The sequence below is a fragment of the Lynx rufus genome, unplaced genomic scaffold (assembly GCF_022079265.1).
Source record: "Lynx rufus isolate CCGP_SWC_20201006 ecotype Redwood Valley unplaced genomic scaffold, mLynRuf1.p SCAF_7, whole genome shotgun sequence".
In the NCBI taxonomy this organism is placed as follows: Eukaryota; Metazoa; Chordata; class Mammalia; order Carnivora; family Felidae; genus Lynx; species Lynx rufus.
In genome coordinates this window covers 132232290-132257388 of record NW_025814889.1, presented here as the reverse complement: position 1 = coordinate 132257388, position 25099 = coordinate 132232290, and the positions used below count along the sequence as shown (strand labels likewise).

Here is a 25099-nt window from a genome sequence, read left to right as displayed (position 1 = left end):
TCATGATCTCACGGTTCTTGAGTTTGAGCCCCACGTTGGGCTCTGTGCTGACAGTGTGGAGCCTGCTTGATCTCTCTCTCTCTCTCTCTCCCCCTCTCTCTCTGCCCATGTACTCACTCACTCTCTCTCTCCCACAATAAACGTTAAACATTTTTTTTTTAATTTTTTTTTTCAACGTTTATTTATTTTTGGGACAGAGAGAGACAGAGCATGAGCGGGGGAGGGGCAGAGAGAGAGGGAGACACAGATAAACGTTAAACATTTTTTAAAAAAACACCTATGTTTAAGAATAATAAAAAAAAAGCCTGGGAGTAATTTTATCTCTGCAAAGGGATAAGAAAAAAGGGAATCATGCCGTGCAGAGTGTTCAGAGCCCTGGGAATAGATGAGATGGTCTAGAAAAGGCAGAGTGAGAAGGGAAGACAAAGGCCAGGATCCTATGGGATCAGACATTTAAAGGTAGAGCGAAATCACGGACAGTAGACAGGTGGTTGCTGGGGGCTGGGGGAGAGGAAACAGAAACCCATAACCAAAGAGTTAACAGGGCAGCCAAGGCAGCTGCAACTTCTCCCCAAACCTGCTTGGGGGTGCTCAGAATGCTGTCTGCCACCATGTTCCTCTACGATAATAGTCATGCCATGATGACCGAGTGGTTAATTTAGTCGTTTTGCAGGAACTCAGGGTTTCGTCAAGAAGCCAGCTAGAACCAGTCAGGACACTGACCTCCCCTTGGAGCCCAACAAAATGAAATTAACCTTCCCCTACCTCCTAACTTCCTTTATCTGATTTTGAGTCACAAAGCTCCTCTCTCCTTCCCCTTACCCACACCCTTTTCTACTTGCCTTTAAAAAATGCCTGGCCATCCTGCTTCAGGGAGGCCAACTTGAGGCTCATTTTCCCATCTCCTCACGTGGCTGCCTCGAGAAGAACCTCTAGCCTCCTTGCCCACTAGAGATCTATCTCAACGATCAGCTTTGCTGCACATCGGGCACACGAACTTGGGTTCAGTTACAAAACGGAGAGTCACTGTTTGATGGGTATAGAGTTTCAGTTTACAGGCTGAAGTGTCCGGAGATGGGACGGCGGTGATGATGGCACACGATGGATGTATTCAGTACTGCTGAGCTGTAGAATTAAAAATGGTTACGATGGTAAATTTTGTTATTTTGCCACAACAGAATTTAAAGACAAGCAGAAAAGCAGAACTATCAGGGATAAAAAGGGGGGGACCTTCTTCCCCCACCTCAAGAGGTTCAAGGAGCTGCTGGAGAGGAAGAAGGATCGGAGAAGGGTGGCTTCACTGAAGGCTTCAAGGAGAACTGCTCAGAATCAGCAAAGAAGACAGGGTGAGGACGATGCCAGGCCAGGGGTCACCGTCGAAGAGTAACGCACAAGTACAGGTGCTAACGAGTGAGTGTGGATGCCCCATGCAGGCACAGAGTGACTCTGCCACCCGGATGGAGAAGGAGATGGGGTGTTCTAGAACCCCAGCCTCCAGGTCCTCTCCTACCCCATCCCTCAAGTCCACGCTTTCCGTCTTTCCTGTTTCCGTCCCATCAGAATTTGAAATTGGTAACAGTTCTTTATGTGGGTCAATGGACGGGCACAGAACCCTTTGGGAATCCTAGAAAAGCTGGAAGCCCCTCCCGTAAAAAATACCCATCAGCCCCTATCTGTACGATAGTGCAGGTGGGGGCCCCTTGCGAGGCCTCAAACTGTACCACTTCCTCTGATTGCCCCTAATCCTGCACTTGCGCCCTCAGGCCCCCAGAGCTCTCGCGAAGCTCCTCAGTAACAGCTCCCCCTAACCGGACACGCAGCCCAGAAAGTCCCAGAAGTTGCTGAAGATCACAAGGGATACCGTCAAGTAGACAGTACTATTTCTTTGGGTGTCCCCCAAGTAGCAGATTTGGTTAATAAAGGCTTCGAAGGAGGAAGAATTTTAACCAGAACCTGAAGGATGGATCTGACTAGAAAGATAAGAACTTGAGGGGGTGCCTGGCTCGCTCAGTCGGTGCAGTGTGCAACTCTTCAGCTCGGGGCTATGAGTGCAAGCCCCCTGTTGGGTGTAGAGATTATTTAAAAATAAAACCTTAAAAAAAGGAAGGTAGGGACTTGAAAGAATATAGCACTTCGGTGAGGAAAAACACCAAACACTGGTGGGTGCCACCTTCAATTCAGTCCAGAATCTGACCACTTCACCTTCTCTCCTGCCACCTGTCTTGTCCCAGCCTGGCCCCCTTCAGTCTGTTTTCTCCACACAGAAGGCAGAGGATCTGGCCAGAGGATTAAAAAAAAAAAAAAAAAAAAAAAAAAAAAAAAAAAAATTGATCGTCACACTCCTCTGCTCAAAACCCACCAATGGCTTATTTGCCTTTTCACTCAAAATAAAAGTCCTTGGGGCTCCCGGGTGGCTCAGTTGGTTGAGCATCCGACTTTGACTCAGGTCATGATCTCACAGCTCGTGGGTTTGAGCCCCATGTCAGGCTCCGTGCTGACAGCTCGGAGCCTGGAGCCTGCTTCGGATTCTGTGTCTCCCTCTCTCTCTGCCCTTTACTTGCACTCTCTTTCTCTCAAAAATAAACATTAAACTAATGAAAAGTCCTCCTTCACTGCAGAACGGTTCCACATAGTGACTCCAACCCCCTCCGGCGCCAGTGGGGGTGCAGAGGGGGACCCACATCACTGACACCCAATCCTGCCCCTCATGATTCCCAAGGTTTCAGCCTGGGCTCCGTCCCTTCCAGCTGTGTCACCTTGCCGGACTCGTTTCTTCATCTCAGAGCAGGGGACGATGACACACTTGAATCCTGAGAATTAGCAACGGGCTGTCTGGCACCAAAGGCACTCAGGAAGTGGTTGCCAACGATGCTGCCCTAGGAAGTGCCAACCCCCAACTGCTCCCAATATCTGCACCTGGAGACTTACACCCCGCATGTATTTGTAACCTCCCCTAATTTTTTCAGAGTTCTTCTCTCCTATCAGAAAGTAAGGTTTATGGGCTGGAGCTTCTATCCGTCTCCCCTAAAGCTGTTCCTAAGGGTGGGCTGTGGACAGCAGCCTCCAACAGAGGCTGTCCTCCACCCGGCCCCTCCCTTTCACCGGGAGCTAGGAGTCCACAGGCTCCCACGCTTCTGCTGTGCGATCCCGGACCGGTTTCTGAACCTCCTGGAGTCTGGCTCCTTACCTGCAAGGACACGTGCTGATGGTCCCTGCTTCGCGGGGCTGAGCAGAGAAGGAAATGAGCAGGGGCAAAGTGCTGAGGCCTGTCCTAGGCAAGTCACCGGCTTTCAGAAATTATTGACCATAGTGGCCATCCCCAGTCTAAAGCCCTGGACTCTGTCCCCGTCTTGGCGCCCTCCCCTTTAACTGTGGAGCTGGGTTCTCTCTCACTGACTCCCTCCTCCAACCAGAGCAGCTCACACGGACTTGGGTGCAAATTCCCACTCTAGGAATGCAGCCTCCCACCCCGACCGCTCGGTCCCTGCCAGGTTCAGGCTGGTGGCAAATCTCCGAAGGGCTGCAGCAGAATTTGGGCAGGGACACTGCTTCTGTTCCAGGTCGGCCTCTGCCGATGCCCGGGGAGCTGGAGCGCTTCTCCTGCCGTGGTGGCGTTTCCCCACAACTCAAAAATTCGGTCTCTGGACGGCGAAACAGAAGCTTCGACGCCAGGCTCTATGTACTTCTTCAAGAACTGCTGCTTTCATTTTTCAGTCACTTTGGCCACGCACAGATTACATACCAGCATTTAATTTTCAGAAAAGCGTGTAAACGGGAAAGTAGCACAAAAATGCAGTGTTGCCCGTGGAAGGCTGGTGCTGGCCACTGACAAGCCGAAGCCAGAAGAGGCTGTGGATCTGGGGACTGAGTATTCTTCGAAGGACGAAGCGAGTAGGCCTGGGGGGGGGGGGGGCAGGGGCAGGGAGGACCGGGAGAGCTGCTCATCCAAGGGCCCTGAGGTAGGACTCTTTAGAACTGGTGCCACACCCCGGACACCAGCCCAGCGTGAGGGGGGAGACAATGAACTCCAGCTGCTTTGGCCACAGCATCAGTCCGGTGAGGGCGAACCTGGGAAGGCGCATTCGTACGTGGAGTGACTAGACAGCATCCCAGGGCTCATTCCTAGGACTGCCCTGGCCTGGAGTCCTGGCTTCCACCAGTGTGTTCCCGCTGCCAAACCGAGGGGGCCGGTGCCTTCTGGCCCCGTGATAGGACACTCTGGGCCACTAGTTCGGCTAGAAAAACCCCTCAGCCCCATCCACCTCCTCTGATCGGTGGGCTTCTCCCTTTCCTCCTAGCGAATGTCTTCAGGGTCTTCATTTCCTCCTGCGGCTGGTGCTTTTCAGTTCTTCCAATTCCTTCTCCATCAAGTGGGACTCGGCGGTGGTTTCAGAGAGCTGAAAGTGAGGCAGCGGACCGTTAACCAAGAAGGACCTTCCGGGGCTGTTGCAGGTTTGCGAGGGCAGCTCTGCGCGGTGGGGAGAGCATCCCTACCCTCACACGCCACTGACGGCCCCCACGAGGGGAACCCCTTTGTACCCGGGCAGAATGCAACCCCCTGACAACCCAGGGCCTCCGGTACTTAATCACAGTCCACCCTCTCCACATTTTGGTCACCTAGGATTGCACCAAGTTCACTGCCTTGAAGACGGCAGGCCTCAGGGGATGAAAAAGGCACATAATGGACCATTCTAAGGCTAAAGAAATAAGAGTCTGAGTAGCTTCTGATCTGTAGCTCCCATAATGGTGATCAGGGGGGAAAAAATACCCGAAAAAGAATGCCACTTTTCCTACTAGGGTTTTTCAGGGGGCTTGAGAAAGCCCCTGAGTAGAAGGTGGAAGACATTCAAGACAGGGACAGAAACTTTACTCTCCAGAGTGGAAGTCGGCTTACCGTGAAATAAGAGCTGCCCTTCGGAGCAATACACTATTGCAGGTGCTTGTGTGATTAACTCAGCATGAGGCAGATCCTATCATTGTGCCTATTCGACAACGAAACTAAGTTTCTTCACACAGGGCAGTTAAACAACACGCTGAAGTCACATGGCCAGTGGTGGAGCCGAACAAGGAACCAGGCAGGTTAGCTCCAGAACGCACGCTCTTAACCGTGACAGCAGAGGCGCGCCTGCCTCCCGGCCAACTTTCACCGGCACCCCCAGTCCCAACAGCCCGCGGGGTTTTTAGCAGCCACAGGAAACTGACACCAGCACAGAGCGGGCCCCTCGGCAGGTCTGACACTCACTAATGCCCGCTGGATATGGGACAACTTCGGGCCACGAGCAGACGGTCCTTCTTCCTGGAATGCCCTCTTCCCACCCTCCGATCCTCCCTTGGTCCTTCTACATTCAATTCAAACATCCCTTTCTGTGACACCCTCCTGACTGGATAGAATTACTTTCGCTTGTGCTGGCGCCAGGCCCTGGGCACACTCCAATTGTTACTCTTGCCCCCAGGCACTGTCATTTTGTTTCTTGTCCATCTCCCTGCGAGACAGTGAGGCCCTGAGAGTAGGGACTCGCTCATTTATATCTTTGGATTCAGGGGCGCCTGGGTGGCTCAGTCGGTTAAGCGTCTGACTTCGGCTCAGGTCAGGATCTCGCGGTCCGTGAGTTCGAGCCCCGCGTCGGGCTCTGTGCTGACAGCTCAGAGCCTGGAGCCTGTTTCGGATTCTGTGTCTCCCTCTCTCTCGGACCCTCCCCGGTTTATGCTCTGTCTCAAAAATAAATAAATGTGAAAAAAAAAATTTGTATCTTTGGATTCGAAGCAACTTACCTGGGCAAACTGGCATTCCAAAGGAATCAGCTGGATGGAATGACTCTCTGTGGAGCCTCCCCAAAAGGAAAGCCTAGGCGCCCCTCCCCATCACCCTCCTCACCATGTCCAGCAGGATGTCCACCTTCAGCCGCAAGAGGTTGTTCTCTTCCTCCAACTGCTGGTTCCGCCTGCGTAGGCGCTGAGCCTCCCTCCGGTCCACACCTCCGCTAATCCCCATCTCTGGGGAAGGACAGAACGAGCAGTTAGTTACGTGGGGGCTTCCTTTCCACAATCTTGCTGGACAGAAGGGCAGGAAATCAGCCCACCTGCTATCCACTGGCCATTTTCAAACTTCAGGCTTTGCCCTGCCAGGTTCATAGTGGGGGTTCCATAGTCAAGGCCCAGCTCCACCTCCCGGGTTGACCGGTCCAGCTGTGGACGAGACACTGCATGGAGGCTTCAGGAAGCACACGGGGGACCCCAGTCCCAGTGACTCTCCTGCTAACTGTATTTGTATCCCAGCAACTAACTTCCTTTTTCTAATCCTTACCTCGCACACTTCGTAACTTTTTGTTAAAAGTCAGAAAATCCGATAAGGCACAAAACAACAAAAACTTTTATTTATTTTAATAAATTAAAAAAAAAATTTTTTGAGAGAAGAGAATGTAAGCGGGGAAGGGACAGAGAGAGGGGGACAGAGGATTCAAAGTGGGCTCTGCGCTGACAGGCTGACAGCGGCCAGTCCGATGTGGGGCTCGAACTCACGAACCATGAGATCGTGACCTGAACCAAAGTCGGACGCTCATTTGACTGAGCCACCTAGGAGCCCCTACTTTTTTTTTTAATGTTTACTTATTGTTTTTGAGAGAGACAGAGAGAGAGAGCGCAGAGATCCGAAGCAGGCTCCTCACTGACAGCACAGTGCCCGACGCGGGGCTCAAACTCACAAACCCGTTGAGATCATGACCTAAGCTGAAGCTGGCCGCTTGACCGACCAAGCCATCCAGGCGCCCCACAACAAAACCTTTTAAACTCTAAGAGGGAAGAAACGTCCCACCTTATTGTAAGATACAGGTTTTCCAGAAAAACTACATATATCGAAATTTGAATTATTTGACGTCTACTTGGCACTTAACGGTTTTAAGAAATCCTACCATACATTTTTAATAAAGTAGAAAATCCTTTTTAAAGGTTAATAAGCCCCGAGGTGATCGCTTGCTCACCATGGGGCGCTACAGGTCACAAAAAAGGCATGAAATGCTAACACTCAATCAGTAGTCAGTCATAGGTGGTCTGTAACATGGTTTTCAAAGTTTCTACGACTCACTCAGCAGCCACGCCACGCCAGGACTAGGCCGAGGGATTCCAAGGTGAATGTGACCAGCCCTGCCCTTGAGGAGCTGCTGTCTAGAGCTTCCACACAGCCTTGAATGACACTAACGGTGGCAGAACATCATCCTTTGAGAATGAGTATGATTCTTAGACACAACTAAAATGGATTCTTGGCTAAGTCCTGGGAATAAACTGAAGACGAGCTGGCTAGTGTCATTTGGAGCCCGAATCACGATGAGATTGACTGTCTTACTAGGTTCTTGAACACGCTCTGACAATGATTTCCAAACAGGACTTAAAAATGTTCTTGTTCTTGGTTTTTCTTCTTGTTTTTTAATTCTTTTTAATGTTTATTTATTTTTGAGAGAAACAGAGCACAAGGGGAGGAGGGGCAGAGAGAGAGGAAGACACTAAATCCGAAGCAGGCTCCAGGCTCCGAGCTGTCAGCACAGAGCCCGATGCAGGACTCGAACTCACAAACCACGAGATCATGACCTGAGCGGAAGTTGGACACTTAACCTAAGACTGAGCCATCCAGGCACCCCATTTTTGGTTTTGTTTTAAAGTTTATTTATTTGGGGGCACCTGGGTGGCTCAGTCAGTTAAGTGTCCAACTTCGGCTCAGGTCATGATCTCACGGTTCGTGAGTTCGAGCCCCGCTGTGCTGACAGCTCAGAGCCTGGAGCCTGCTTCGGATTCTGTGCCCCCTTCGCTCTCTGCCCCTCCTCTGCTTGTGCTCTCTCTCTGAAAAATAAACAAACATTAGGGGTGCCTGGGTGGCTCAGTCAGTTAAACGTCTGACTTCAGCTCAGGTCATGATCTCACAGTCCGTGAGTTCGAGCCCTGCGTCGGGCTCCAGGCTGACAGCTCGGAGTCTGGAGCCTGCTTCAGATTCTGTGTTTCCCTCTCTCTGGCCCTCCCCCTTTCATGCTCTGTCTCTCCCTGTCTCAAAAATAAACATTAAAAAAAAAGAAGAAAATATTAAAGATTTAAAAAATTAAAAATAAAATAAAAATAAACAAACATTAAAAAAAAATTTTTTAAGTTTATGTATTTGGGATGCCTGGGTGGCTCAGTTGGTTGAACATTTGACTCTTGATTTTGGCTGGGGTCATGATCCCAGGGCTATGGGACTGAGCCCCCCATTGGGCTCCACAGAGCATGGAGTCTGCTTGGGATTCTCTCTCCTCTCTCCCCTGCCCCTCTCCCCTGCTTGCATTCTCTCTTTCTAAAATTAAAAAACCAAAAAAAAATTTTATTTATTTAAGTAATCTCTACATCCAACATGGGGCTCAAACTCACAACCCTGAGATCAAGAGTCACATGCTCTTCCGACTGAGCCAGCCAGGAGCCCCAAGAGTTAAAAAGGTTTTTAGCAATAGCAATAATATGAATTAGAAGGATGTCTTCCTTACAAAGGTGCCTCTGGAGGACGACACTTTCCATCAGGGACCAGGCTTGATGTTTCAGCCACACTGCACACCGGGATGGGCCCAGTAGTGATACTCACATTATGCAGATTGGAGAGAGAAGCAGATTTCCGAGGGGGCGTCTTCTTGGGACTGAACGTATTTCCAAAGAGAGGCATCTTTGGCCGGATGAAGGAAAGGCCAATGCTCCCTTCTCCTAGGGTCAGGAAAAGTCACGGGTACAAACAGATGAGTCGACCTTACGCCACTGTGGAGCCCGATGCGGGGCTCCATCCCGCAACTCTGGGATCATGACCTGAACCCAAATCAAGAGTCAGACACTCAACCCACTGAGCCACGCAGGCACCCACACTTTTCATTTTCTCTAGGTGGAGACACAAGATGCTACAATTTTTTCAGTTAGGCAAAACCTAGGAAATTTTTATTTTCTTTTTTTAGAGTTCATTTATTTATTCTTTGAGAGAGACAGAGAGAGAACGCATGCACAAGCAAGGTACGGACAGAGAGAGGAAGAGAGAATCTCAAGCAGGCCCCATGCTCAGCACAGAGCCCAACATGGGGCTCAATCTCACAACTGTGAGCTCATGACCTGGGCCGAAATCAAGAGTCGGATGCTTAACCCACTGAGCCACCCAGGCGCTTCAACCTAGCAAAACTTTGAATGTGTATACTTTTTGGCCAGCAAATTTACTTCTAAAAGTTTGGCCTCCACAAAGAATTGGACAGGTACAGATAAATGTTCCCCGCTGTTGGGGCGCCTGTGTGGCTCAGTCAGTTAAGCATCTGACTCTTGATTTCAGCTCAGGTCATGGTCTCATGGTTCTCTGGCAGCCCAGAGCCTGCTTGGAATTCTCTCTCCCTCTCTGCCCCTCTCCCACACTCTCTCTCTCTCTCCAAATAAATTTAAAAACTTAGAAAAAAAAAAATTCCCTACTGTTGGTAACAGTGAAAAAAAAGAAACAATCCAAAATGTCTACCAATGGTTGGTGTAGCCAAATACAGTGTTGTGTTCTTACAATGGAATGCTACAGGGTAGGTAAAAACAACGAGGCAGCTGTATATGGACTGACCTGGAAAGAACCCAACATACTCTAACATTAAGAAAGCAAGCTGCAGGGGCACCTGGGTGGCTCAGTAGGTTGAGCATCCGACTTTGGCTCAGGTCATGGTCTCAAGGCTTGTGGGTTCGAGCCCCACCTCAGACTCTCTGCTGTCAGCAGGGAGCCCACTTTGCATCCTCTATCCACCCCCCTCTGTCCCTCCCCTGCTTGCACTCTGTCTCTCTCTCAAAAATAAACATTAAAAAAAAAGAAAAGCAAGCTACAGAACAATGTGTATACTATGATGGTATAAGAGAAGACAGAAATAAAGAAAAAAAAGGCAAGAATGTAGGTGTGCACATTAAAAAATAGAAGAAAATCGGGGCACCTGGGTGGCTCAGTTGGTTAAGGATCCAACTCTTGATTTCAGCTCAGGTCATGATGTCAGGGTCATGGAACTGAGCCCCATGTCTGGCTGTGTGCTGGGTGTGGAGCCTGCTTAAGAGTCTCTCTCTTTCTGTGTCTCTCCCCCTCTCTCTCCCTGCTTATGCACTTTCTCTCTCTCTCTTAAATAAATTAAATAAAACAAAACAAAATAAAATCTGGAAGGATACACCAAACTGCTCAATATGCTTAATGCGGGAAGGGGAATGGGATGGCTGGCTTAAGTGACATTGTCATTTTATAGGTAAAAAATGGTCAAATGGTGGCAATTCCATGTTATAATATCAAATTAGATTAAAGGAATATATTTCTAGATTTAATAAATTACTACAATGGTAATATATTCATGTGTTAATTATGGAAAAAAAAAAAACAAAAGAACAAAAAACAGCTAAAAGGCAGCACCTGCCCTTCCAAGCATCTGGAGACATCTGAAAAAGGAAAAATACTTAGCCAAGTTGTTCTTGCAAAGCCTCCAGTCATGCCTGAGTGTATCACTTGGACGCAACTTGGAGTTCCAGGTCTGGCTCTGCCCCTCAATTGCCTGCTAAACCCTAGCCAAGTTACTTTATTTCTCTGGGTTTTACCAGGAGCAATTCCCTCACAACCTCATCCATTCTCATAACCCTTAAGCAGAGAACGATCATCAATATATTACAGATGAGGAAAAGGAAGGGTCTGGTGGAGCTGCCTTTTAAGTCAGTACCAATAATCCACGAACAACTTTGGCTGAGTCCCTAGGATCCTGGAACATTAGTGTGGACCCAGAAGTTCCAGCTGACCCCCGTGGCCCAAGGCAGCTGTCTCTCTAGTGAAACTCCCTGGGGAGAGAGGGCTCAGCTCTAAGGAAGTGAAGGAAGAGCATCTGGGTTCCAGTCATGGCTCTGCCACTCAGCCCCAGTGGGACCCCAGAACTTATCTTCTCTGCCCCCCCCCCGCTTCTTTATTTGTAATCAGAGATAACAACAGTTACTCACTTACAGGTTGTTATAGTGTGTTGGTGTTTATAAAAAGCTGTGAGCATTTGATGCTCACAACAACCCTGAGAAATAGATGAAGTGAAGTATGTCCCAGTCTACAGATCAGAAAACGGAGGCTTAGAGAAGTAAAGTAACTCGCTCCCAATCACGCGGTGGGAAGGTGGTGGAATTGGGTTTCAAATAAGGTCTACTCCTCTGCGCTGATGACAATAATCACTTCATCACTGTGCAATGCTTTACAGTTTGCAATGGACCACAACATACACTATCCTATTTTTACCTAACAAGAAGGTGAGGGGGCAGTTTTTGACTTTCATTGGATTCTCGAAGAGATATGCGTCCCTCAAAGATTTCAGAGCCGCGCCGCGCAGAAACTCTGCCACCCGGGGCTGCTGGACTCAACTAACCGTAGAGAACAAACGTTCACACGCACGCCTTCATCTAACCCCCTTCACAGCCAGCCGGTTGACGGGGAGGAACTACCACCCCGGTTTCTCACCGAGGAAACCCGCTCCGAGAAGTGCGGAGACCGGCCTGGGATGAACCCAGCCTCCGCCCCCTGTGCCGCGCCCTCGGGCCGCTCCAGCGGCGGGGAAGCCCCGGGTCCCCTGGAGCACGCCCGGGCGTCCCATCCCTCCTCGGGCCCTGGAGCGACGCCAGGCTCAGAACAGTCGCGCCCCAGGAGCCAGGGACAAAACACAGCCAGATACCTGCCGGAAACCGCCTGCAGAGGCTCGCGTCACCCACCGCGACCACGGCTCCCGGGATGCTCCGCCCCCCATCCGCGCGCGCACGCGCAGCCCCGCCCCGGCCTCTACCACCGAGAGATATGGGGGTGCCCGGCGCGGCGGGGTGTCCAACGGGAGCCTCCGCGAAGCATCAGAAACACTTGAGGACTGCCCTCGATACATTGAAGACAATCCACGGCGGGGGGGATGTCTCCTGGAGTCATTTCCATTCCCCGTGCGATAGGCTGGGACGAGGAACTACACTCTCCCTCCCCACAGGCCCATTGGTCTGGTCTCCCCGACCACCCGGGACCATCACTGTGGTAACGGCGTCTCGCGGACGCAGCGGTGGCTCACTATGGTTCCATTGTTGTGGGAAGGGTGGCAGTGGTGACTGCGCCTGGCGTTTCCTGGGGAACGCCAGGACTCACAGTAGCAAAATGGGCCTCTCCCCGACGCCCCTCCTCCTCCTCTTCCTCCCCGAGCACAAAGCAAAGGGCACCTCTTCCTGGTGGATGTCGGGTGTCCCATCCAGAACTTTGCGGGGTCCCCTGAGGGACCCGTGGCGGAACCGGCCCCAAGTTCGTCGGATTTCGCCTATGTCTTCAGGTAAGACGCACAGAAGAAGGACGATGATCCGCCCTGCCCACTTCCGCAGACTGCAGTTTCCTGACTCTCATCAGCTTTTACAAGCAGGGGAAACTGAGGCCAGGGACCGCTTCAAGGTGGCACAGTGAGCAAGGGCAGAGAACTACTCGAGAATCAACTCCAGATCCCCTGAAGTCCTAACAGTGAACTATTGGTTCCATTAGAAAAATAAACTCAGAACCATTCGAGGGATGTTTATTGGGTGCCTAGTGAGTGCACCAGCCCATCCATCCAATGAGGGGCAGAACCCATGGGTCTCTGGCTCCAAGTGCAATTTTCTTCCAACTACACCTCAGTGTATTAAAAAGGGGAGAGTTCCATGTCCTAGAACCAAGACCTGCACAGTCTAATCCCGCACTACCCAATGGAAACATGATGTGGGCCACGTATGTAATTTAGAATTTTCTAGTAGCCATATTTTAAAGATTTTTAAAAACCAGGTTATATGGATTCGAACATTTTATTTAACTCGTATATCCCAAATATTATCATTTCAACATATGATCAGTGCTTTTACATTGATACTGCTTCAGCTTTTAAGTTTAAATTAACTAAAATCGGGGGCACCCGGGTGGCTCAGTCGGTTGAGCCTCCCGACTTCAGCTCAGGTCATAATCTCACGGTCTGTGAGTTCGAGCCCCGTGTCGGACTCTGTGCTGACAGCTCAGAGCCTGGAGCCTGCTTCAGATTCTGGGTCTCCCTCTCTCTCTGCCCCTCCCCCACTCATGCTCTGTCTCTCTCTGTCTCAGAAATAAATAAACATTAAAAAAAATTAAATTAACCAAAATTGAAATTTCATTTCTTCAGTCACACTAACCAGATTGCAAGGGCTCAGTTGTCACATGTGGCTAGTGGCTACTGCGATGCACAGGTCTCGCCTCTTCCTGCCTTTCTACACTTGCTCCCCTCTGCTTGGATGGTATTTCCCCATCCCCTTTATCTAGTTAACTCCTGCTCTTCCTCCAAGCTTGCCTACATCCTTACGTAATCTCAGCTCATCTCACAGCACTGCGTATGTTCCTTCAAAGCAGTGGTCACAGTTATCATTCACAATTATTTATATAATTGTTTGATTACCACATGTCTCCCCTGGCAGACAGAAGTCCGTTAGAGCAGGGAGCAAGTCTGGTTTCGCTCACCACCCTGTCTCCAGGAAGAACACACCGCTGGCTTGTGTCGGGCACTCAGTAAGTAGTTCGTCATTGCTGAAGGCAAAACTGAATCCTGATTCCAAAGTCAGCATTGTTTTAACGTATTTAACATGCTTAAAATTGTTTAACGTGTTAACTTTAAACAGAGGGCATTCGCACTTCGGCTGCCAGGATACTTGCTACATGAGAGCAGAACGTTTGCTATTCTCCTGCCCCCAACACCGTGCAGTGTTGTTCATTCCATGAAGTTCATTGTCTCCCCCATCCGTTTTTCCTCCCCAAGTAGTGAAGGTAAAGACTTGTCATATCTCAGAGAATACCTAAAACGGTATGATGGAAAATTCAGAAGAGAACGGCATGCGTATCTTAAACATTCCTTTTAAGGAGCATAGTAATAGTCAGTTCCTCCATTAGGCATGAGTAAGAATGTTAAGTTAAAGCAAGAGCCTTCTTGACAGGGTTGCCCTAAAAGCCTGCTTTTCAGAGAACATGCTATAGTTTTCCAGTCATGCTGGGGAGTGAGTAGGAGGAAAACAAGGGAGCCCTGCAGTGCACCTGCTTCCACCTTACCCCTCTCCCCCTTGCCTACATGGCTTATGGCTGGGAGCAGGAAAGAGGAAATAGTATTGACCTGGGCCTGGGACAGCCTTTCCTGCAATCCAGCTGACTTGGGACAGCCCCAGGCCCTAATGGATAGCTTCTCTGGACTAGAAAGAAGCGTGATGAATGAGTCTAAAATGGAATCAAATATTGAGTGTGCCAAACCCCTAGGGAGCAACTTGCCTGATGGAAAAAGGTGTGGAAGCAAATAATTCCCGTTCAGAATTGTAAGTGCTGTAATGGAGAGATGAAAGCAGAATCCTGAACTTTCCAGAGGAGGGTGGTCACTAATGGCCTAGAGTAATTCAAGAAGGTTTTCTAAAAGATGTGTCACCTGGGATGTGCATTGACTAGATGGAATTGCGTGTGTAAAGGCATAGAGGCCAGCAGCATGGCACAGCAGGGACGAGGAGCAATTTCAGAGGGGCGGGCATATAGGATGAGTGGTCGCGTAGAAAAGGGCAGAGCAGAAGGCATCAACTGAAGAAGAGGGAGAGAGGATGTGATGAGAGGGGCCTTGGTTAATTTTCCCACTAAACTACCTTTCCTCTCTCCTTCCATTATGTATGAGCTTCTTGAGGGCCGATCTGAGTCTTTACTTCCTTAGAAACAGGCCTATGCCACCAGGCTCAGGATATGGAAGATCCAGAAATGGAAGAATGAACTCCTGGTTAATAAGCAAGGATCCAGGAGGGCAGTCCAGCCGGAGTGTTCTGAAGGCAGGAGGAAGAGTAGTGATGGGGCCAGCATTCTGGGAGGGGGCAGAAAGCCTCAGGTAGATCACCAGCTTCATGCTGAGGAGATAGGCCCAGTATCATAGAATCAGAGCAGCTGAGAGCCGAAAAAGGGTCTTAGGAATCTAATCCAAATCTCTGACTTTGCAGATGAGCCTCAGAGAGACAGGAATTTGATTTCCTTTCTAATTTGGAAACTGATTTGCTGGGTGCTCTGGAGCCCTGGCCTTTCCAACACTCTAGTCTCCTTACTGTAAAAACTAGAACAGCTTTCTTGGCAAACAGGGGGAACATCGACAGGCCAGAAAAAGTTGATGTGTCTGAAATCCTCAGTCAAGAAGGGCGTGTCAGATGAAGGCCTTTATCCCCCGTGTCACAGGCAGCGTGCACCTTGCCATCAGCCCTGCTTACCAGACGAGCATGGTTGTGCTTTCTAAGGTGGTTCTATGGTATTTGTGATTTCCAGGAGGCTGGCTGAACAGAGAACAAGATCGGAGTGGGAAATGAGAGATTCTTAAGTGGAAACGTACTCTTTGTCAGTTTACGAGAAACTGGATCATGGCTTATTTCAGGAACATAGATACCATCAATGTCACTGCCTTGCCAATGGTGCCAGTAGACGAGCACCTGACTGTCTCCCTCGCTGCACGGAACGCAATGAAGAATGCCGCAAGGAAGAATCTGGAAGACAATCCACCCTGTATCCTTTTATGGTGCCGTCTACAATCCAGACCAAATACACCTGCTGCAGACCTGTAACCAGGGCTTGTGTCTGTCACACACGTTATTAGCTCCTTTCCTTATGTGCTCATTGATTTTTTTCAATTAGTTAAGCCCGACCTATGCTCTAAAAGAATTTGAGACTGTGAAGGGTTGTTTGGTTTGAATTTATTTTACTAGGATAATTGGAAAGAGTCCCAAAGGAAGAAGTACTGGAAATATTTGTTGACATATTCGTTGAAGTATCTTCTGTCTTCCAAAGAATTATAGTTATAGGTAGCAAATAAGAAGTCATGGTGAAGCCCTCGGCCCTCAGATAAGTGAGCTTGAGACCCAACTTTGTTGGGGCGCCTGGGTGGCTCCGTTGGTTAAGCATACAACCTTGGCTCAGGTCACAATCTCACGGTTCATGAGTTCGAGCCCCGTGTTGGGCTCTGTGCTGACAGCTCAGAGCCTGGAGCCTGCTTTGGATTCTGTGTCCCCCCCTCTCTCTGCCCTTCCCCTGCTCTCACTCTGTCTCAAAAATAAGCAAACATTAAAAAAAAAAAAAAAAAAGACCCAGCTTCATTGTTCTCATTCCAATTGGCCTCACTTCTCACCTGCCAGGCCTCCTACCTGGGCTCAGAGTTTGCCCTCTCTGGCATCACCTGGACTCTTCCAGAATCTTACTCCTCTAGCCCTCCCTTTATTGATCCACATCTCACTTGTGACTCTGAACTCTATGCCAGGGACCCGCAGAACCCCATCTCTGGAGGACCTTAGAGCTCATCTGGCAAATAACCCTCTCAGGTTATAAATACCGCCAGATGGTCCCATCTCATAAAGAGCCCATTGACCTTCAAGTCCCACTGCTGCCAGCCAAAACATGTGTCCCTCTGTATCCCCTCGCTTTCTACACCTCTCAGAAACCCTTCTCAAGATGAGCACAAGTGATCCCATCAGAGGCTGCTTCAGGGACTCACTTCCCTGGCCCTTTTTCTAATGTCCCCTCTTCCTCCTTAATCCCACACTCCTCTCAACCTAACTAACCCATTTCCCTTCCTATGATTTTCATGTCCCTCCTTGGCGTCTTCGTTGGTCAAGTGTCCTCCGGTTTATAAGAACCCTTGAGGATAATGGAAGTAAGAGTGAACCCTGCTTTTTGTGAAGGCAGTGAGCAGTGATAGGATTATGGGGCTTCTGCAAAGGATATATCCTAGACCGATTGAGGCTAAGACGGAAAGAAATGCAAACCTAGAGAGGGTGACAAGAGGGGCCATTGAACTAGGCAGAGACTTCAACAGTGATAAACAAGGTTGAGATACCCTCCGATCCAGCCATGCCTCACCTGAAAATGTCTCTTAAAGCAATAATCCAAAATATGGAAACAACTCTCTGTGTATACCACAGCATTATTTACAATTGCAAAAAAATGATGAACAACTTAAGTATTCAATAGCCATGAAACAATTAAGTGTATTAAAGTACATTCTCCAAGTGGATTCATATAATGCCATTTAAAATACTATGAAGATTATTTAGCTCTATGGAGCATGATCATGATAATGAATGGAAGAGAAGTCCGAGTCCTAAAGCACGCATTCACTGAGATTACAATTATGTAAAAAGGTATGTGTATAAAAAATACTGGAAGGAAATCTCCCTGAATCCTAACAGAGGTTGTTACGGTGGTAGCAGAATGGGTGTTTCTTTTTATGTTTTTCCAAGGTGTCTAGGATGTGGTTAGTTTTCATTTAGAATTGATAAAGCCACTCATTTATTTTTTTTTAATTTTTTAATGTTTATTTTTGAGAGTATTTTTAATGTTTATTTTAATGTTTATTTTTGAGAGAGAAAGAGAGAGAGAGAGACACAGTGTGAGTGGGGGAGGGGCGGAGAGAGAGGGAGACAAAGAATCTGAAGCAGGCTCCAGGCTCTGAGCTGTCAGCACAGAGCCCAATGCGGGGCTCGAACTCACGAACTCATGGACCGTGAGATCATGACCTGAGCCGAAGTCCAAAGCTTAAGGGACTGAGCCACCCAGGTGCCTAAAGCCACTCATTTAAAATGATAAAAGAGGGGCGCCTGGGTGGCGCAGTCGGTTAGGCGTCCGACTTCAGCCAGGTCACGATCTCGCGGTCCGTGAGTTCGAGCCCCGCGTCGGGCTCTGGGCTGATGGCTCAGAGCCTGGAGCCTGTTTCGGATTCTGTGTCTCCCTCTCTCTCTGCCCCTCCCCCGTACATGCTCTGTCTCTCTCTGTCCCAAAAGTGAATAAACGTTGAAAAAAAAAAAATTTAAAAAAAAAATAAAAAAAAAAAAAAAATAAAATGATAAAAGAAGTGTGAATGTTTGCAAAGAAAGTAGTTTAGTGGAGAGAGTAAGGGACTGTCCTTGCCAGCCTAGTCCCATCCTGTTCCTGCATGATTAGCACCCAGAAAATTTCCTTAGCAAACTCACCTGCCAGCCTGCCTTATTGGTTCCATCCACCAGGTGAACGAAACGATTGGGGAGCTAGATCTGAGTCCCAATGCGTTGGCCAACAACCTGGTGAGTTATGGGTGCTGAGGTAAGGCTTGGGGCAGTAAGGGCTCCGGGAGTCCCGCCCATTTATTTGAAAGCACCTTTGCACAATAGGGGTCTCAGAGATATATTTTATTAATTAGCAAGCTTTCTTTTTTGGAGCAGTTTTAGTTCACAGCAAAATTGAGCTGAAAGTACAGAGTTCCCACATACCCCTGTCCCCATGCATGGGCAAGCTGCCTGTCACCACACTGGTACATTTGTTACAAGTGATAAACCCACATTGACGCATCATTATCACCCCAAGTTCGTTGTTTACATTAGGGCTCTCTGTGCTGTACATTCTATGAGTTGGGACAAATGTGTAATGACATATATCCACCTTTGTAGTATCCTTTTTTTTTTTTTTTTTACATTCATTTATTTTAGAGAGACAGAGCGTGAGCCAGGGAGGGGCAGAGAGAGGGAGACACAGAATCCAAAGCAGGCTCCAGGCCCTGAGCTGTGAGCGCGGAGCCTGACGAGGGGCTCAAACTCACAAACCGCGAGATCATGACCTGAACTGAAGTCGGATGCCCAACCGACTGAGCCACCCAGGCGCCCCACCTTAGTAGCATCCTACAGAATAGTCTCACTGCCCTAAAAATCCTCCCCCCCATTTACGGCGCCCCCGCATCTCCTGGCAACCACTGAACTTTTTGCTGTCTCCATATTTGCCTTTTCCAAAATGACAGAGTTAGAACCATACAGGATGCAGCCTTTTCAGATCGGTTTCTTTCACTTAGTCATATGCATTTAAGGTTCCTCCATGTGTTTTCATGGCTTGATAGCTCGTTTCTTTTTGGGGCTGAATAATATTCCTTTGTCTGGATGTGCCACAGTTTATTTATCTGTTCACCTACGGAAAGACCTCTCGATTGCTTCTAAGTTTTGGCAATTATGCACAAGGCTGCTGTGAACATCTATGTGCAGGGTTTTGTGTGGATGTATATTTTCAGTTCATTTGGGTAAATAGTGAGGAGCGTGATTCCTGGACCATCTGGTAAGAGTATGTTTAGTTTTGTAAGAAACTGCCAAAGTGTCTCCCAAAGTGGCTGTACCCTTTTGCATTCGCAGCAGCCATGAATGAGAGCTCCTGTCACTCCACATCCTCACCAGCATTTGGTGTTATCAGTGTTCTGGATTTTGGCCATTCTAATCAGGATATAGCGATATCTCCTTGTCGTTTGAAGTTGCGATTCTCTAATGACATTGAACATCTCTCCATATGCCTACTCGCCATCTGTCTCTCTTCTTGAGTGGGGTGTCTGTTGAAGTCTTTGCCCCATTTTTTAAAATTTTGTTTTGTTTTATTTAATTTATTTTTTTAATATATATATTTTTAAATTTTTACTTATTTTTGAAAGAGGGAGAGACAGAGCATGAGCAGGGGAGGAGCAGAGAGCGAAGGAGACACAGAATCCGAAGCGGGCTCCAGGCTGTGAGCTGTCAGCACAGAGCCCTACGCAGAGCTCGAACTCATGAACCATGAGATCACGACCTGAGCCGAAGTTGGATAATTAACTGACTGAGCCACCCAGGTGTCCCTGCCCCATTTTTTGATTGAGTTGTTTGTTTTCTTATTGTTGGGTTTTAACAATTCTTTGTGTATTTTGGATAACAGTCCTTTACCAGCTGTGTGTTTTGCAGATCTTTTCTGCCACTTTACTTCCAACTAAATCTCCTAACCCCATTACCCCTGGCGTCTTGCTTTCCACCAGGCTCCTCTGTCCCCAGGGCCCAGACCTGGTGAATGCCTCTGCAGGTTTTAGCCGCACCCCTATCCCAACTTTTCTGGTGCTGACTTTTGGGGTCAGTTCATCTCTTGAGTTAGTCTTTTTGATTTATTTTTTAAAATTTAGCAGTGCCTGGGTGGCTCAGTGGGTTAAGCATCTGACTCCTGATTTCAGCTCAGGTCATGATCTCACAGTCAGTTGTGAGATCGAGCCCCACGTTTGGCTCTGCGCTGACGATACAGAGCCTGCTTGGGATTCTCTTTCCATCTCTCTGCACCCCCCCCCCCAAATAAATTAAAATTAGAATTAAAAAACAGTTTAAATGTCAGGACAATGCATCCTTATTCTAAAATATTCAAACCATCTCCAAGTATAAAAGTAAACCGTAAAATTTACTTCACTCCCAGCCTTTTACTTCCTCCTGAGAAGTAACCACTATTAATTGTTTGTTTTGTATCCTTCCAGAGTTTTTTAAAAAAAATATTTTATTTTTCTTTGTGGATGGAACTGGAGGGTATCATGCTAAGTGAAATTAGTCAGTCAGAGAAAGACAAATATCATATGACTTCACTCCTATGAGGACTTCAAGAGACGAAACAGGTGAACGTAAGGGAAGGGAAACAAAAATAATATAAAAAAGGGAGGTGGGCAAAACATAAGAGACTCATAAATATGGAGAACAAACAGAGGGTTACAGGAGGGGTTGTGGGAGGGGGGATGGGCTAACTGGGGAAGGGGCACTAAGGAATCTACTCCTGAAATCATTGTTGTACTAGATGCTAACTAGTTTGGATGTAAATTTAAAAAAATGTAAATTAAATTAGAAAAATTTATTTTTTAAATAATGTCTACATGGGGCTTGAACTCATGACCCTGAGATCAAGAGTTGCGTGCTCCATCAACTGAGCCAGCCAGGTACCCAAGAACTTTTTCTATACATTTAGAAACATAGAACACATATATTTAGGGTTATCGTTTTCTTTTTTTAATGTGAGTAGGGTCATACCATAAATACTGTTTTTGTAACCTGCTTTTGTTTGTTTTGTATTCATTCATTCATTTATTTATTTTTAGCCTGAATAACTCTTGGAAATGCTTCCAAGTCACTGCTGTGGATCTGCCCTGGTCTTTTTGTGACCGCATAATATTCTCTTTGTTGGATGCGGCATCATTAATTTATTCCCTACCGATAAATATTTCGGTGGTGTTTTCGTCATAGTGAACACGTGAATATTTCTGTATTTGTATCTTGGGGCTCATTTGCAAGTATTTCTGCATGCTAGAGTCCTAGAAGTGAAATTTCGAATTTTGGTAAATGCAGTCGACTTGCCTTTCCCAGAGGTTCCGCCATGTTTTCACTCACGCAGCAACGAGACCATTAGCTTCACTTGCCCCTACCTACCCCACCATCGAGTAGAGCTTAGAATTAAATTGTGAATAAAGGCAACATTCACACATACACACACACACACACAACTTGGAGTGATTCCATAGAAGTTAAGAAACCTCGTCTCTCTGTGTGTGCCTGTGTAGGCAGGAGAGGTATAGCATTAGGGACACAGACTCCGGAATAAGACGGTCTGTGTTTAAATTCCTGCTCCGCCATTTTCTCACATTGTGAAACTGGGTTAATTGTTTAACCTTTATGAATCTCTGTTTTCTAGAGAATGGTGATAACAAAAATAATGTATCTACCTCATAGGGTTGTTGTAAGAATTAGAGGAGTTAAAACTCATGAAGCCCCTTAAATCAGGCCCGAGAAGAGTGCCTGGCTCACAGGAAGGACATTCTATATGTATGAACGTGTAGGAGAAAAGTCTGGAAGGATACACACCAAACAGTCAATGGGGTCATTTCTGGAAAGGGGGTGGTATGGAAGGCGAGTAAACATGTTTTTTACTCTGGATACTTCTGTAATGTTGTTTACAAAAGGAATGTATTTGCATGTCAGTTCTGTGATTTTTTATGATAATTTTAAAACCAAGAGGAAGAATATTTTGCTCCCAGAAACAGGATCTGGTGGCTTCTCAAGATTGTCGAGCATTGGGGCGCCTTGGTGGCTTGGTCAGTTAAGTGTCTGACTCTTGATTTTGGCTCAGGTCATGATTTCACGATTCGTGGACTAGAGTCCCATGTCGGGCTCTGTGCTCACAGTGCAGAACCTGCTTGGGATTCTTTCTCTCCCTCTCTCTCCCTGCCCCTCCCCTGCTCATATTCTCTCTCTCTCTCTCTCTCTCTCTCTCTCTCTCTCTTTCTCTCTCTCTGTCTGTCTCTCTCTCGCTCTCCTGCCTCTCAAAATAAGTAAGTAAACATTAAAAAGAAAAAAAGATTGCCTAGCATTGGCATATCTCCTCAGGTGCCCTTCGTGGCCAGTGAGAACCAAGATAGGGCTGGTGGGAGCAACCTTGGGTCCTCATATGACCTGGAGGAAGGGACCCCTTGCCTGTCCTTCCTGTCCTCTGCCCAAGCGGCTGGTCAAATCTGTCAGATGCTCACTGCCTTCTGCACAAGAGCCCATCCCTAGGCTACCCTGCCCAAGCTCTGTTGGCTGCGGTTTGCCCTGCCCTGTGTCCACCTTGACTGTGCAGCCACTTCTCCTGTGTCGGGGCCATAGCCAGACTGGTTTCTCCAGCCTCCATGCTGCCGTGCTGCCTGGCACCTAGCCCTGTGCCTAGTGCGTAAGAGGTGCTTCTTAAGTGTGCACTAGTGAACGAATGAGCCCCAGATCCTCTTCCCCACATCCCACATCACCATGTCCCTTTTCTGTTCCTTCTTCCATGCCCTAAGTGTGGGCTTCCCACCTCTCTGGCCATGAAACTTGCTTAGCTCTTCTTCAGCTTTATTTATTTATTTATTTATTTATTTATTTATTTATTTATTTTGAGAGTGAGAGAGAGAGGGAGAGAGCACATGAGAGAGACAGAGCATGGGAGAGGGGCAGAAAGAGAGAGAAAGAGGGAATCCCAAGCTGGCTCTGCACAGAGCGCAGAGCCTGACGTGGGGCTCGAACTCACGAACCGTGAGATCATGACTTGAGCCGAAATCAACAGTCAGATGCTAAACTGACTGAGCGCCCCACCCCCCCGCACCGGGTACCCCTTGCTTGGCTCTTCCTTCCGGCCCCCTTCCCCTCAAGAGCTCCACTCATAGCACAGCCTCACCATTCACCCAGTGGCAGGCACATTCCTTCCGCTCTCCGCCTGGACGTCCTCACCCTAGAAGGGACTTCTCTGCATCCCGTACCCCAAGACTAGTGGAGGGGCCCCTTCTGGGCACATTGCTGGCATCCTGTACCTCCCCACTGCAGCACTGGCCACCTCAAAATCCCTGGCTTCTCCCCACTAATCCCTGAAACCTCAGCAGGGTTCGCTGCTCTCTGCTGCATCCCCGACACGGGCATAGCATTGGCCTTGAGCAGGTGCTCAGGAAATACTTGTGGAATGAATGATATGGTTGCAAATCCTAGCTTCTCTCCTGTATCTCAGCCTCATATTCCCAGCCACCTAGAGCAGTGGCACCTAAACCTAAGTGATCATCAGACTCCCCTGGGAGGTTTTTAAAAAAACTAAAAGTGAAAAGAGCATCACGTGGGACCGTGTGTTCTGCGTGCTCTCATTTGAACACGATGTCTCCGGAAGGCTATGCAAGAAATTAAGGGTATTGGGTGGAGGGAGGCAGGAGGGAGACTTTTTACTCTACTACTTGCTTTTGTACCTTGTGAATTATTTACTGGTTTTAAATTTTAAGTAGAGAACTATTCAGGAGCCACAGTACGTAAACAATTCATGAGCTGAGGCAGACGCAAGGAATGAACTTCTCCATTGAATTGGTGTATCTGAAAAACTCCCCAAGTAGGGGGACAGCCCCACTTGTAGGTACCACTGTCATCTCAGATGCACACGGCCCAGTGCTGGTCTCATCGTTGACGCCTAAAACTTGCTGGTCTCCCAACGTTCACCTATCCGTTCCGCTCTCTCCGTGTGCAAATCTTGTCCATCCTTCCAAGGCCTTGACAATATGGGCTACAAGTGGCATCCCGGTAAGGACCAGAGACACCGCTGTTCCTCTGCCTTGGCTCATACCCCTCCCGTTCATTCATCGTGCCTTATCTTGGCCTATGTTTTTGGAGTGACAAGCGTTGACATGTAGACCTACCAGTGTGAGCCCTTTCCCCATCTACATACACCTGCGCACATGCTCCTAAAGGGGGTAGAAGACTGGAGGGGGCGTTTCACAGTTTATCAAGCACGACAGATGCCTCATCGTTTCCCCCAGTGTTCGTGGGTGGTCCTCTGTGACTCTTCTAGTTCACACTACTCTCAGTTGCTTCAAACCCAAATGTAGCAATTTAGGACCTACTTGGCCCACGTGTGCTGATGTCAACTGTCCAAACAGATTGTAAATTCCTAAAGGCGAGGACACAGAATCCTTATTCTTCGTTGACTTTGTTGTCCAAGAGCAGTGCCGGGCTCATGGCCGGCGGTCAGTACAACTTGTTGGGTCACTGACATTCATTTTTCTTTCCTTTTGTTCCCTCAGGAGGGGATGCGGGAATGGGGGAGGAGGAATCAGAGATCAAGAGAAATCTGTTGAGAAGTCAAGGGTCTGGTGATTAATAATAATAATAATAATAATTAGCCTTTATTGAGCAGCTCCTATCTGGTAGTAGCCTCCGCACTAGTGTTTTAAGATGCACTAGGGGCGCCTGGGTGGCTCAATCGGTTAAGCGTCTGACTTCGTCTCAGGTCATGATCTCACTGTTTATGAGTTCGAGCCCCACATCGGGCTCCGTGCTGACAGCTCAGAGCCTGGAGTCTGATTCTGTGTCTTCCCCTTTCTCTGCCCTTCCCCTGCTCACACGCGCTCTCTCTCTCTCTCTCTCTCTCTCTCTCTCAAAAATAAATAAACATTAAAAAAAATTTAAGATGCACTCAATACTGTATATCCAATCCTTACAAGGACCCTAGAAGGTAGGTATCATTGTCCCCCTCACAGAGAGTTTAAACAATAGCTTTTAGCCCAGGGAGCTTGATTGGAGCCCCATTCCCACATCCTGTACCTCCTCAGAGGTATAGACAAGAGGAGGCATAGCCAGGAGGAGGGGCAGCGTGGGAGAAGGCAAGGTGGGGGCATGTATCGGTGGTGACACTCAGTGGGGGCGGAGGTGGGGTGGGAATGAGGTCAGTGACACCAGTGGCCGCGGAGACCCTGGCACCTACGGGGAAGACAGGGAGGCGCTGCCACAACCCCTGCTCCAGGCCTTT

General features: G+C 48.2%; 2 protein-coding genes across 4 annotated transcripts in view; one reads left to right on the top strand and one right to left on the bottom strand.

The window, feature by feature from the left end:
- Nucleotides 1–3680: 3680 nt before the first annotated feature.
- On the bottom strand, nucleotides 3681–12289 carry CBY1 (chibby family member 1, beta catenin antagonist). 3 transcript variants are annotated; one of them, XM_047065105.1, is made up of 5 exons: nucleotides 12211–12289; nucleotides 8597–8712; nucleotides 6081–6186; nucleotides 5876–5994; nucleotides 3681–4397 (listed from the first exon to the last, which is right to left on the bottom strand). In XM_047065105.1, exons 2-5 carry the CDS (start codon nucleotides 8672–8674, stop codon nucleotides 4317–4319), a joined length of 384 nt encoding a protein of 127 aa, XP_046921061.1. In that variant the 5' UTR covers nucleotides 8675–8712; nucleotides 12211–12289; the 3' UTR covers nucleotides 3681–4316. The 3 variants fall into 3 exon arrangements, with proteins under 3 accessions (XP_046921061.1, XP_046921060.1, XP_046921059.1); XM_047065104.1 differs by lacking the exon at nucleotides 12211–12289 and adding an exon at nucleotides 11691–11739; XM_047065103.1 differs by lacking the exon at nucleotides 12211–12289 and adding an exon at nucleotides 11480–11622.
- Nucleotides 12233–25099, top strand: part of FAM227A (family with sequence similarity 227 member A) — a 77231-nt gene continuing 64364 nt past the window's right edge. The window contains exons 1-3 of the mRNA XM_047065102.1: nucleotides 12233–12317; nucleotides 15308–15541; nucleotides 18005–18087. Coding sequence (XP_046921058.1) covers nucleotides 15400–15541; nucleotides 18005–18087 — 225 coding nt within the window. The 5' untranslated portion in view covers nucleotides 12233–12317; nucleotides 15308–15399. The remainder of the gene's footprint in view (nucleotides 12318–15307; nucleotides 15542–18004; nucleotides 18088–25099) is intronic.

Excerpts from the sequence above, each read along its gene's own strand:
- CBY1 (XM_047065103.1), bottom strand. The coding sequence starts at position 11,612 with ATGGGACGCCCGGGCGTGCTCCAGGGGACCCGGGGCTTCCCCGCCGCT. Across the intron at positions 8,713-11,479 it reads TCTCGGAGCGGGTTTCCTCG|GAGAAGGGAGCATTGGCCTT; the intron begins GTGAGAAACCGG and ends TCCTGACCCTAG. Across the intron at positions 4,398-5,875 it reads TGGACATCCTGCTGGACATG|CTCTCTGAAACCACCGCCGA; the intron begins GTGAGGAGGGTG and ends CCTCACTTTCAG.